The sequence below is a fragment of the Lutjanus erythropterus genome, chromosome 2 (assembly GCF_056507025.1).
Source record: "Lutjanus erythropterus isolate fLutEry1 chromosome 2, fLutEry1.hap2, whole genome shotgun sequence".
NCBI lineage: Eukaryota > Metazoa > Chordata > Actinopteri > Lutjaniformes > Lutjanidae > Lutjanus > Lutjanus erythropterus.
The window spans coordinates 44,968,094-44,982,255 of record NC_139318.1 but is presented as its reverse complement, the minus strand read 5'-3'; the positions used below and the strand labels follow the sequence as shown (position 1 = coordinate 44,982,255).

The 14,162-nt window shown below is 41.0% G+C and overlaps 1 protein-coding gene across 1 annotated transcript in view; it reads right to left on the bottom strand.

Annotated features, from left to right (window-relative positions):
- ripor3 (RIPOR family member 3) overlaps positions 1 to 14,162 on the bottom strand; it is an 81,547-nt gene continuing 67,385 nt past the window's right edge. The window contains exons 13-26 of the mRNA XM_084740806.1: positions 10,654 to 10,789; positions 10,290 to 10,450; positions 8,960 to 9,199; positions 8,601 to 8,685; positions 7,442 to 7,693; positions 7,187 to 7,332; positions 6,935 to 7,100; positions 5,675 to 5,804; positions 5,303 to 5,467; positions 4,245 to 4,409; positions 1,883 to 2,085; positions 1,626 to 1,709; positions 1,427 to 1,517; positions 1 to 636 (exon numbers count right to left, since the gene is read on the bottom strand). Coding sequence (XP_084596932.1) covers positions 536 to 636; positions 1,427 to 1,517; positions 1,626 to 1,709; positions 1,883 to 2,085; positions 4,245 to 4,409; positions 5,303 to 5,467; positions 5,675 to 5,804; positions 6,935 to 7,100; positions 7,187 to 7,332; positions 7,442 to 7,693; positions 8,601 to 8,685; positions 8,960 to 9,199; positions 10,290 to 10,450; positions 10,654 to 10,789 — 2,125 coding nt within the window. The 3' untranslated portion in view covers positions 1 to 535. The remainder of the gene's footprint in view (positions 637 to 1,426; positions 1,518 to 1,625; positions 1,710 to 1,882; positions 2,086 to 4,244; positions 4,410 to 5,302; positions 5,468 to 5,674; positions 5,805 to 6,934; positions 7,101 to 7,186; positions 7,333 to 7,441; positions 7,694 to 8,600; positions 8,686 to 8,959; positions 9,200 to 10,289; positions 10,451 to 10,653; positions 10,790 to 14,162) is intronic.

Below are 14,162 nucleotides of genomic sequence, written 5' to 3'. Positions count from 1 at the left end.
TGGGCTGTTATTAGGGATTTATTCTTTAACATTATGTGAAATAATAATATATTTCTCCTTCATTTTCCAATAAAACAACCATGTAGATTTGTTGACCTTATTGAAAGTTAAGTCCCAACACTGGAAAAGCAGAAATATTCTCAAAGCTGCACAAGAAATCTTAGCTTCTTTAAACAAAATTGCATATTTGACCAAAATAAATTCCAAGTAAAGTCACTTCTCTGGTCACAAATCGGAGCAAATTGAAGCTTTGAAGCAGAAACATCAGCGAGCGAGCGAGCGATCCATCCAGAGACAGCCAGAGTCACCATCTTTAGATCCTCCTCTGCACTCGTGTCTTCGGTATTTGCTGCCACAGATTTCTTCAAATAAAATCATAAAGTACGAAACTTCATCGGCTTTATCCACCTCAGACACAAGCGGTGTGTAAATTCAGTCTCTCGCCCTGACAGTCAGGATCATTGAGACTCTTCACGTTGGGTTCCATCAGAACCAAAAAGAGATTTTCCGCCTGTTTTAGGTCCAGACTTGTCTCCTATAGAAAGGTGCTCTCAGTCTCTTGGTTCTGATAAGCCTCCTCCTGCAGCTCAGCGTACAACTGGTCCATCCTCTGGAACGCAAGGTAGCCTTTTTTACCTGCAAAGTGACAGATAAAAGGTGTAATAATGTAAAAAACTAGGAGAGCCCATTCAGCTGAAGCACCCGCTGCAATGCCACAACTGCCAAATGCAACCAGCTGAGATTTGCAAAGTTTTTGATAAGGTTTTTTATGTCGTGTAGTGTCAGTTTTCTTTCTAGATGTATGCAAAAATTTTAATGAAGTGTTTTTGTATGATGTTATCTCACTCTCAACAGTACAATCAACCTGGTGGCTTTATAACTATGTAATAGATATAGAAATCTATGTTTTTAGAGACTCTCACAAACACTTAAAGTGTGAATAATTTACCCTTGATATTGTCTGTTCAGGTCTCAGCTGGTGTGTCCCAGTGGAGGTCGTGTTTATTCAGCTTTTGGCATCAAACTAACTAAACTTTATTCCGACAAGTAACCACTATCATGTTGAATTTCTCATGTTTAAAACAAACCATGTTTTATGAAAATCGGTTCAGAATTAAGTGAGTTGCAAACGATTTTAGCAACAATGTTTCAAAATGTATTTTTTTCCCTTATTTTTTAAGTTTAAATTTATGTTTCCTTATCCAGTGTTTCTGACAGACAAAACAATGTGAAATGAGGCACAATAAATGCCATTTCTACACTATCAGTTATCAAGTAATACATCTTAATTAGTTAAATTCTTATTTGGCAATTAATCATTAACTTGTGGTGGTATATGAGATTAGCTGCACACACATGAACTCATGACTTACTGTATGATATAACAACACAATACAACTGAATGAAGAATAGTTCATGTTCGTACCAAAGGAGAGGACGGCCTCTCTGGCAGCGCTGCGAAGTTCTTCATCCTCTGTTCTCCACAAATCTGATATGTGGTCCACACTTTCTATCGCCTGTTAAACACACACACACAGAATTATGTTGATGATGTATGAAACGGTGGTGGAAACTGTATTTTTGTGAGTGTTTGCGCAGAGTTTTTGTTAATGTGTGTGTCTCACCCTGAGGCACTTCAGAGCGAGACAGGAGCCATGTTGGATCTGAACATCAGTGCTTTTCAAACTCTCTGTGTAGTAAACCAGCGCCTGGAGGAAGAAGGTGAACATGGAGAGGTGATGATGATGATGATGTTGCTTGTGTTGCTTTCATCGTAAGTGTGCAATGTTAGCATTTAGCTGAGAGCTTGCAGCCGCACAAAGCTGCTAGCCTCTCAGCCTTCTCGATGCTAACGCACGCCGACTGCTACAGTTTGATGTACCTTGTTCCTGAAGGCCTTACAGCCTGCAGCTCTGCAGAGACAGTTGGCAGCAGCTTTGCAGACTTTGTGGTTGGAGTCGATCTGCAGGGTGGCCAGAGTCTGCAGCGTGCATCCAAGTGGGAGGAGCTCCGCGATGGACCGCCCCCTCAGCTTGTTTAAAGCCCGCCTTCTTTTGGGGCTCCTCAGGGCAGTCAGGATGTACTCTGAAACACACCAGTGAACATAATGAATCAATAATACATCAGATTTGTTCAGCTGAGAAAACCCCAAGTTCTATTTAACAGCTGTTCTGGAGCAAATCACACGGTTTTCATCAGCAGATGGAGGCCAGTTAGTTTTTTCATTTTTCTGAGCACTTAAAGGACTTGTCATCAATGTTAGCTTAAAAACTGATGTTGGAAACGAGGTCTGTGGATAATCTTGAGTAACCAGGTCATTTCTGAAAAGAGACGCTTTTGGTGATTTGAGCACCACAAGCCAACTGCTATTTAGGCTTATCAAGTCATTATATTAGAGAGAAGGCACGCATCTCTACGGCTGATATCGTTTGATATACGTTTCTGAGCCAAAATATGTCCTGCAACAGACTAAACAAGCCTTGTTTTTAGCCTAGCAGCTGTCGATGACTTGTGGATCTCACTGAGGCGTCAGTAAATCAATAAAATAAGTGATCCTTTAGCATACAGTCATAAATGTGCACAAAATATATGAGGCTGACTGGTCCTGTAGTATGTGAGATTATCTGTGGAAACGTACGCTATTGCTTGATCTTCCTCAGGCTTAGATAAATAATTCAATAAGAAATAATGAAGGTTCATACTGTGCAGCCCATTAACAGCTTTGAGATGTTTTTACTGTACTAAGATTTGAAACATATTGTCAGCTTTAACATCTGAGAAAATCAAATCCAAGTTTTTCTACTGTAAGACTCTTTGTGTTGGCGTGTAAACTCCACCCGCCTGGTGTGTAAAGTAAGTTGAAACAAATGCTAACATTAATTTCATACTTTATTGGTCCCGGTTTGAATCGAGCACAGAGACAAAGTTGTTATTTTTTGAGAAGTTTTAGACGTGTTGTGATGTGCGAACCAAATGTTTAATAAACGCCAGACTTCAACATACTGAAGCCACATGAAGGAGGAGAGGAAGCAAGAGGAGGTGGAGGGAAGAGAGGAAAGAAGGAAGGAAGGATGTCTTCGTATCTGAACATATTCTGGCAATAAGATGAATCAAACTAAAAAGGTCCTTTAAGGAGAGATGTAACAGCTACACACACACACACACACACACACACACACACACACACACACACACACACACAGAGTTTGTCTGGTGTAACCGTTTGGCAGTAATGTTGACAGATGGTCCAGATGCCTTCAGCAAGCTGGAATCTCTGGAATGTTCTCAGATCCTGAAGCTCTCTAGTAGCGCTATGACAGTATACCTCAAATACACAACAGACACACACACACACATATCACACACACATATCTCCATACACAAACTATGGAGACACCTGTTACGTGTGATGCTAGCTGTGAAGTCAGTATGAAAAGCAAAAAAAGATTAATTTAGATTTGAATAAATAGTATTTAGTTGTTTAGTTTTCCCTGGTGACCTGCAGTCATTAAAGGGACAGTTTGGATTTTTTCATAGGGTTTGTATGAGGTACCTCTCCATAGTCAGAGTATTACCTACAGTAGGTTCTGGTCAACAAGCTATATAATGTGCTGCTGTGGACAGGGTCTGCAACAAAACATATTTTAGGCACATAAAAAAAAAAAATCAATATCAGTTTAAGTGTATGCTATATTTAGAATATTTCAACACTTTACCTTGCTGTCAGACTCTTTCCAATGGGAGACCACTGTTATATAAGCCAAATATCACTCTCTCGCTCAACCAAACTCCACTGACAAAAATAGAAATTTTATGTCGCTGAACACAGGAGGTGCTGGTCTTCTGCTGCCTGTTTTAATAGTTTGTTTCTGTCATTGTGTGACTTCGGTGTTTCAAAAGGGTAGTTTGGTTTCACATAAATCAAACAATAACACAAACAAACTAACCAAAACTAATCAAACTAACTGTGTTCTTCAAGGTAAAATTGATGTTTTTGCCAAGGGAGTCTGGCTGCTTTGCAGATTGCGATATTTGGCCTATGTAACTTAGTTTCCCTCTCCAAAGCTAACTGGCTAGATTCCACTAAGGATAGGTGAAAAATTGTTCTTTTTCTCCTTTTGTAATTTGGTTAACTGATCATTTGATGTTTAATACAAGATATGAAGGAAAAAAGTAAAATGTGACATTTCAGAACAATTTTTTCCAGTAACTCTGATGTGTGAAACTGAGGTTTTATGTTTTACCTTCTTTGGAGAGGCGTGAGATGTGCTCTCCCAGCTCCTGGATGCTCCAGCGTTTCAGATACACCGACAGCTGGAAGAGGGTGACTCTGTCTGGGCTGCAGACCGGCCGCGGGCTGGGCACCGTCCGACAGGCCGTCTGGAGCTGCTGCAGGAGCTGAGAAAACACTGCAGGGGAGGAAGAAGAAAAGGTTTCCAGCTCAGTCAGTGAGTGAAAACACTGACTGTGACTGATCGGTGTTCGATCAGTGCATGATTACGTTCTATTTGTTGCACTGTGTGTCATGACAATTTCTTTGATAAGGGAGTAAATTCCCTCTTAACATTCCTTTTATTCTTGGCTAAAAATTGCATCTTGCTGCGATGATCTGCTCCACAGGTCCGCACAGTTGTTCTCACACTTATCGGCTGCGCTCCCTTTGGAAAAACTGACTTATGATCTCAATAACAAGTCGGAAAGGTTCTGGCAATTTTGGGAACCTTTGCACTTTTTCCTCCAGAAACTGACCTGTTTATCCCTGGAAGGCGCTACTGATTGCTCCATCTATTGATGTCACTACCACACTGTTGTACAATTTCATTTTAAATTCAGTTACTTATTCATTTTTTGTTTTAATGTACTGCAGCAATTGTTCTTTTGGGGTGGAACTTTTCTGTTTTCTATAGGTGTTCTTTTCCTGTATCTTTTTTTAAAAACTGTTTTATTTATTTATTTTATGTATGTTTATGTTTTGTTTAAGTTGGTTGGTTCTGTTCTCTTTGTTTAGGTGAATAAATAAAAGCCGAGGTCGTAAGAATAACTCCATCAACTCAGGAAATGGGACCATCTGAGAAGCACTTGAATGCAACTTTTGCACAAACTGATGCAACAAAATGTTGGTCATTATGTGAGCTGCAAAAAGCAGATGAACATAGGAATTTATGAACTACAGCAGAGGCAGATGATCCACTGTAAGTTGCAGAAAAGTATGCACTCCACCCCCAAAAAGTAAACAAATGATCCTGAGATAAACAAGCATGGAGAATTCATATGTGGAGGTGGAATGAAGTCATTTTGGTACCTTTTTCTGATTGGCCGGGCTGCTTGGCCTTCACCTTGTGTGTGTAACGTTTCTTCAGCGTCCTGGAGAAACTGTCAGAGTGGCAACAGAAAGGTGAGCTGCTGTCGGTCGCACACTCCTCCCAGAACAGCAGCACGTCCCTCGTTCTCTGGGTTTTCGGGAGGACTGGAGGTGAAGAGAGGAAGATGTTATTGACTCAAAAGAAAAACCAGGACATGCTTTATAGTTCTTTGTATTCACAAATTTTCTTGGCAAGAAAGAAATTCATGCTCTGTGGAGTGTAAAGTGTGATAAGACATGGCTACGTCACAAGATGATGTATTAATTGTAGACGATATCATTCTCTAAAAGACAAACAGATGTTCCACTGACTGTCAGTAGCAGAGATGTTGTTGTTCTTCTCGAGCAGCAGACAGCTGATCCTGTCCAGGACTTCAGCCTGGAGAGACATTTCGTCCAGCAGCTCCCTCCTGGACGGACTGAATTCAGTCGTTTTGATCACCTGAGGAAACATTATATGCATCTGTCAGATTTTGAGGATGGAGACAGATGAGGGTCAGGTGAATACCAGCTTTATTAAAGAGTAACTAAAGACATGCAGGAATCCTGCTGGTGCTGCCATCTAGTGGTTCCTGCAGGCTGTAACTAAACCCTGAGAAGTGCAGCACGACACACCGAGCAGCAGCCTGCAGAGTGAGGTGAGGCTGAACGTGAAGTGTGACTGGATGTTAACTGCTGAGTCTTAACAGTTGCACCGGTCGGTGGTATATGGAGATTAAAATGTAAATGTCTCATATTTTTGTCACAATCTTGTTGTCAAATTACACGTAGAAATTTAAGCTAATGTAGATCTGAATAAATCTGAATAACGGCTACATTTTTAAACAGCTTATTTAGCAAATTAGCTAGCTTGAGTGAAAACTATTAATAGGCTACTAGAATTAATTAAGTCATGTACTGGTGAAGTAGCTAATTTTTCAATCAGATCACCATCACGTTTAAAATACAAAAAAAAGGAAAAATGCTAATTAAAGAATAGCACTAGGTCCTTTTCATTTTATGAACTGAGTATGTTATTTAACCACACCTAAACCCAAGTCCAAATGAGTTAAACCGACAGTTAAACTAATCAAATCACAGCAAGTGAGATTAAATTACCTGCATTCAGGACAATTCTGCACTTCATGACTTATATACAATAACAATGTTCAGTGCAAACGCTGTGTTCTTTACGTAGTGAGGTGGAACTCACGTAGCATGTCTGACTTTTTGTGACCAGTTTTTGTGTCCTGTCACAGACCAAATAATGTTTTGCATTTCTATAATGATTTTTCCCTTAACTTTTAACTATACTGTAGTAGCAATTCACAGATGTTGTAGAAAGTATGAAGATTTGAGTTCAAGAATCAAGTTTTCATCCTGCAATAGGATGCCAGGATTGGTGTTTGTCAAGTTTTCTTTCACTTTCCATGTTTATTCAACAACAGAAGAGACAAGCAAACACCAGACTAACAACCTGGTACAGCTGCTGCAAAAATGGTTTTGTTGTCTAACTTTGTGTAAAAGTTTATTTCTGAATGAAAACGTGAACACGCCAAATACTTTGTTCATGTGGACAGAAACAAACTGTACCTGTAGCAGGATCAAACAGATATCCAGGTGAGTCTCAAGAGCCTGGTCAACACCCCAATTCCCAGAAGTCAGAGGGGCGATGACCAGCTCCTCCTCAGAAGTTGATTGGCTGTTCTGGGAGAGGAGGCCGAGACTCCTCCGAGCGCTCTGCTCGAATGAACTGATGCTGGTGGATAAAAGATACAGACGATGGTGAACGGTTTCACATCAAGTCCGTGTGGGGCATTTATTCTCTTCTGTCTGTGAACTCACCCGCTGTCCTTTAGCCTCAGGCTGCCCAAACAGGAAGTGTCATCATCTACGTTGAAGTCATGTGACAGGAAGTCAAAGCTGCCCAGGACTTCCTCCACAGCCAGAGTCTCCTCTGATGACGAGCTTTTCATCAGGGAGAGGTCGTTCTGAGAGAGAACACCACAGATAAAGATCACACACAGTGTTATCACTCACGTTTGTGTGTGTGTGTGTGTGTGTGTTTGTGTTTGTGTATATATAAACACACACAGGTACCTTCAGTATGGTTGCCAGGTGCAGTATCTGGTGGTCCAGGCCTCTCAGCTCCTTGTCAGAGCAGCTCTGGCTCTGTAACGTTTTCTCCAGCTCCGCGATCAGAGCTCCCAGCTTAATGGCTTGAGCCCGTCGCTGGGCGCCGCTCACCCTGGTTGGAGCAGCAGGCGAGGACGAGGACGGAGTCACAGCTGGCGGCTGAGCAGGAGGTGAGGGTGAGGCAGGAGCAGAATATGACTGACTCTCTGGGGAGTCCTGGAACAAACGTGAGGAAGATTGAGATTAAAACAAAGGGGTAACTAAAGGGTAACTGGTGTTTTTCAACCTGGACTCTGTGTTCCTATGCTGTTGTATCTAGGTAACTTTATGAGGATTGTTGAGACCACTGAAACAGTCAGCTGCAAAACAGGCTGCAATGTAATCTTTATAGAAAACTGCAAATCGTCAAAGTACATCCAGTCAAAGTGCTTGTTTTTGTCAGCGACAGGCTCAGATTGATTTTCTAAGTGTCTGACAACATTATGGAAAGGATCCATACAGAGACAGGCCTTTTTGTTAAAGTAAGATCCTCTTTGTTTAACCAGAAACAGCAGGATTTACCTCTGTAAACAAAGCCGCCAGACTCACTCATAAACGCTCATCCTTTCAAATCAGGTAGTAAACAACTCTGCTGCATGCAAGCAAACACATTTCACACACATGGACAAACCAGTGTGCTTCACACAGATAAAAGGAGCATCCAGATAATAAATACAATTAAAAAGAAGAAGAAAATACACAAAATAGTAATTAAAAGAGGATCATTAAAGATAAATTATGTAAAAGAGATAGCAGCAACCAAATAAAACCTATTTCTGCCGTGTGACAGCAAGAAAATCGATGAGCCAGTAGAGAGAAACACAAGGCTGGATGAAAAAGAGGGATTGAGATGAAGAAGTGAAGAGAGAAGCAGAGAGGAAGAGAGTTCAACTAGTAAACTATAAAGTCGCCACAACATAAACCATCGAAACCCTTTTAAACTAATTTTGTTTTATTACCATCTTGGTTGACGGATCGTCTCTCTAACTATAGGATTTCAATGCAGAGCTCAATTTGACCGCAGCTAAATGTTTAATGATTCAAGTGAAGTCCTTTGGTTCTGTTTTTTTTTTTTTTTAGTTACCTGACCACTGACAGCATCCGGTCCCAGCGTCTCAGGCTCTGGTTCTCCAGCTGTGTTCTTTCTGAGGATGTCAGGAGTGCTGGACCTGCATTAGACAGATGTCATCTGTGTTCATTAGCAGGTTACACGCAAGAACGATGACACATGCATCTCTTATGCACATAAGCGTTTACATGTTTGTCTTTGTGAAACACTTTGATGCAAAGCCTGTTATATCTGCTATTTAAAATGAACTTGAAACATAAAGAAGGAAGCCAGAATATTCTAAAAACCCCAGAAAGAGAAATTCTGTTTCTAGATAGCAAAATGCCAACAAGTTCCATAAATTAAACATGACTCGCTTTTGAGTTCATCCTCACATTTGTACTGCCAGCAGGGATCCTGTTTTACTTTCCGCAGGCGTAGAGCGAGTATCTAAAACATTCTTCCACGCCTCCTCCTCCTCCTCTTCCTCGGCTCCATCCTTCTCCTCCATCCCCTCCCTCTCCTCCACAGACACCTCCAGGGATTCCTCCTCCCCGAGGGACAGCTGAGTCTGGCTTCCTCCCAGACTGGTGCCCTGACTGTGGCTGGAGGGGTAGCTGTGAGTCCGCTTCAGACTGTGGAGGATAAAATCACAGCGAAACACGAAATACACATAAATCTATGCTGACAACTTTTTAATTCAATATTGAAAAATCACACACATATCTGATAAAGGCCAGATAGAAATATGCCAGCAGTGAATGAGACAGTATGCATCGTCTTTTTCCCCAAATCTCTATTGGAGTCAAAGAAAACAAATTCTTAGTGAATGTTATTGCACTTGTTTATCTCTGCATATTACAACTGAATCCTTTAACTCTGGGTACAAAGAGATCCCCAACATAGAGGTCGGGACCCTCCTTTGGGTCCCAAGATCTGGAAGGGATGAGAAAGAAATAAAAACATTCTTTCATACCAAATGATGATTATTTGTTTTACTCTTCTGTAATTTTTCAGGTGAAATACTGGATACTTTCACCTCTCCAGGCCATTTTATGGGGCGACAAACAAGACACCTACTAGAATATTTTCACCACTGTATCTTGCTGTCAGACTTTTTCAACAGGAAAACACTGTTATATAAGCCAAATATTGCTCTCTCCAGACGAACCAAACTCCATAGGGAGTCAATGGGAGCAGCCGGTCTACCTTTTCCTCATTCTGTTAGATTGTGTTGTGTTTTTATAAGACAAACATCTTGTAATACCTCCTGTATTCTGTGAGGTAAAATGACTGATTCTGCATATGGAGTTTGGTTGGTTTGGAGAAAATTTTCCCATCAGAAAAAGGCTGTCTGACAGCAAGGTGAAGTGGTCAAATGATTCTTAATATGGCGTAAACTTACATGGATATTGATTTTTTTTATTATTTTTTTTGGTGTCTAAAATATGTTTTGCTGCTGACCCTGTCCAAAGAAGCACAATATTTATCTTCCTACACCAGTACTCCTCTCTGCTTCTCCAAACTGGGGTCATATCACCCTGAACTACCACTTTGGATCTTATTATTACTGACAAGTGCCATAAAAACAACAAGAAAACCCACATAGAATTCATGTTATTGTCTCTGTAGACACTGTATATCGCCTCCTTTCATACAAAAATACCACAAAGACACAGTAACGCCATTGTTATCCTTTACTGCTAACCAGCCTACAAGACATACCTGAGGGTGTAGGGGCTTTGCGAGCTGTGGTCTGACATGATGGCGGTGTGCGAGGGGTTGGACAGGTAGCTGAGCAGAGACACGCCTCCTCTGTTCTGTCGACTTTTAGACACCAGAGACGGGAGGGAGCCCTCCCCGTCCTGCAGCTCACGCACCATCGACTGCAGAGGAGGGAGATAAATGTAAATATCAACATAAATATCAAAGTTTAAAGCCGCTGCAGACAGACAAAATAAATCTGATTTTCACATGGAGACACACAATCTAATAATCTAATCTTAATGTACTGTAGGGTAATGGTTGGGGTTAGGATTATGCCGAGACTTACAGAGACCACTAAATGTGTGTGTGTCTTCATACTCACTATAAAGTATTTCTCTGTGAAGGACGGGGTACTCGGCGCCGTCCAGCTGTACACTGAACTCTTTCTGCTGGACACCGACTGCCTGCTGACAGACAGCGGCCTCAGCGGCCTCAGCTTCTCAGCGCTGTCAAACGGACTGCAGGTGCAAATACACAAAGATTTAGACACCACACAACATTCCTCTCACACACACAGATACACAAATATGTTTCCATCCATTTGACAATAAACCAGCAAATATTACTCATCTTTAAAGGGATAGTTTGGATGTTTTGAATTGTGGTTGTATGAGGTACTTATCCATAGTCAGTGTGTTACCTGCAGTAGATGCTGTGTGACAGCCTCATCTTGGAGAATCAGCAGGAGTGACTGTGTAGGAAGGTAAGCCACGTATGGGACAGGAAACAACCGTACCATAAGCCAAATCTGTCTCTCCAGACCAACCAGACTTCATTAACAAAAACAGTAATTTTACTTAGCAGAACAAGGGAGTTGCTGGTCTTCCACTGCCTTGATCTGTTAGTTATTTATTTTATTTATCTTATTTTGTGACTTAAGTGAGTCCAGACTAACCCTTTAAAACACCAAAGTCACACAATAAGACAAACAAACTAAAAGACCAAGGCAGCAGCAGACCATTAACTCCCATAAAATGGTGGTTTTTGCCAATGGACTTTGGTTGCTTTGGAGAGAGTGATACTCGGCTTATATCATGGCAGTTTCCCATCAGAAAAGGCTGTCTGACAGCAAAGTGCTGAAAATATTTTAAATATACCGTACACTTAAACCGATCCTGATTTTTTGGTGGCTAAATACATTTTGCTGCTGATCTTTCTCCAAACTGTGGCCGTGTCGACCGCCATCTACTGATTATAATCAGTCATACAATCCCACTTCAAAACATCCGAACTCTCCCTTTAATATCTGCAGCTTGTCTCATGTCTGAGTTTCCAGACTTTTCCAAAGTTTTGATGCTTTTCCAGGCAAAGAATTTCACGCTCTTGTCCTCTACCTCTCTTCACTTTGTGGATATCCTGATCCTGTAATGTGTGTGCAGAATACATAATGTGTCACGGTCACGGCCGTGCCTCCAGTTTATCCCTTGTGTTTCTGGTGTGTGTGTGCGTGTGTGTGTGTGTGTGTGTGTGTGATGTAGTTATGAGCTTCCTGATTACTGTCCTGCCTGCACCGCTGCAATCCATCAAATAATCATCTACTCAGCAGGACATCAACCACACTTGTCAACTCTCCCGTTTTTCCTGGGATTAAAAAGAAAAAGTGGGCACAGCTCATTGAGCCTAATATGGTGATTTTTATATTTTTTGCAATAAATAACTAGCGCTTGGTCCATTAGCTCGATGCTAACACATAATGGGGATTCCCATTGACACGGAAATTAGCATCACGATTGCTGTAATTTTATCTTAACAAACTGATCTGTTTGACTTGACATTATTAACTCAGTCTATTATTCTGGCTTCAACACTCCACACTGACCAGCTACGGCAACCACAAGAGGTCAAAACTCAAACTCAAATACAGATAGTGCTTGGAAGAGCATGCCAGGACAGGGCAGCACATACATTCATATTTTCATCTTTTTCTTTTCTTTTCTTTTCCATTTTTGCAGTCATGTTCAGGGATTTCAAGTTCAATTTAATGTGTGGAAGATGTTAGTTTAAATGTTCACATGGTGCTGTGGTGCAGTTATTCATTATTAACACCTTATTTTATTTATTATTTTCTTATGGCACCAGCTTGATGAGCAAGAACAGCTAAAGGTTACTTGAGAACTACTTAATTTACCACTTTTATGTGCAATAAAGCAAAGATGTTGCTGAAACAGAACTCAAAGACTGATTGACAAGCGATGCACAATGTTTTTGGAAAAATTAATCATCACACAGTTACATCAGGGTATAAATCTAATTTTCACACGGTCTACTGTTAAAAAAAAGCTAACAAAAATTGCAATAAATCGTAATATCAAATTTCAACCTGCAATCCTAATATCAAATCACACAAGTATCATGATAGCATTGAATCTGGAGATAAGTGCATCATCCCAGACCTACCAGTCATTCTGTCGACCCATCTACTAACTTTCACTGCCTGAGAACCGAGTCAATAAAACTTTTCTTTTTCATTCAAACTCTGAGTCCGTGTCATGTTTGGGTTCCCCTGCTGATTGTAACAACGTGCAAAAAACCTGAAACATTTTAGTCACAGTCGCTGTAAATTCATAGATTTTGTACTTTCATGGATCACATCAGTGTAATTTAAATGCCCCCTGAGCTGTATTTACTCATTTTATTCACACAGAGCATTTATCAGTGGGTAAATTGGTTTATATGGTCTTACAGTGTCTATAAATTGACATTTTGCTCTTCTGGGAGCTTCGACTAGACCTCTGTGGGAGTTTGTCTGCTCTTCATCGACAGTATCCTGCTTTGTATTCATCGTCTGCAGACATTCAAACCTGTGGGCTCAGCAGTCTTTTATTTGTGTCCAAAGACTTTGTTTTCTGCAGTCAGACAACAAATTTACATCTTTTATTTCTGCCCATAGCTGTATTTATTTTGTAATGCAGGTTATAAGAGTTTATATGGAGCAGAAACACTGATGGAAATCACTGATACATGAATCATTTAGAGGCTCAACAGAATATTGTGTGTGTGTGTGTGTGTGTGTGTGTGTGTGTGTGTGTACAGCAGTCTTTTGTTTTGTGAGTGTGTGTGTGAGTGCGGCAGCCTTGTGCATGTTTGTGTGATTTTCCGTCTCTCCGGGGAAAATCCATGAAACGTCCTCCACCTGGCCTCTCTAAACCCTGAAATGTGATCTGTCATGGTGCAAGGGCACAGCAGAGTGTGTGTGTGTGTGTGTGTGTGTGTGTGTGTGTGTGTGTGTGTGTGTGTGTGTGTGTGTGTATGTACACTCCATATTCAATGAGCGGCTCAGCGACAGCTGGCTCAGGTTAGAGGTACGGAGGAGAAGGAGGCAGAGACTGAAGAAAACAACAACAACAGATTCTGCACGACAGCTGGATGCGAATCTATAATAATCCAACACATCATTTGTTGTTGTTTACATCTCGTCGTTTGTTGCTTGGCCTCACCTTTATTGCAGTGAGCATGTGGTAAAATAACAGGAAGGAAGCTGTTTGAAACTGCAGAAAACAACAATATTACAGGAAAAGAGTGGGAGAGACAAAAGGAAAGAGAGGAACAGCAAGCAAATGTTTTGTTTCATTCTCTGCCTCCATCTTTCTACCATCCCGCCCCTTTTTGCTTTATGCTCCAATAACAGCTGAGCAAACCCGGTCCTCAGCAGAACCTCAGTCAGTTTGCTCCTTTTTTGCTTCCTTTGCATAAATACACTGCATGTTAGGCTCGTCTAAAGAAAACCAAATTTTGAAAACATTAAAAGACGTTGCTGGGAGACCGGAGACAGCTTCATATTTATGCTGGACATTCCTTCTCCACAGGAAGTCCACTAAAGCTCCTTCTAGC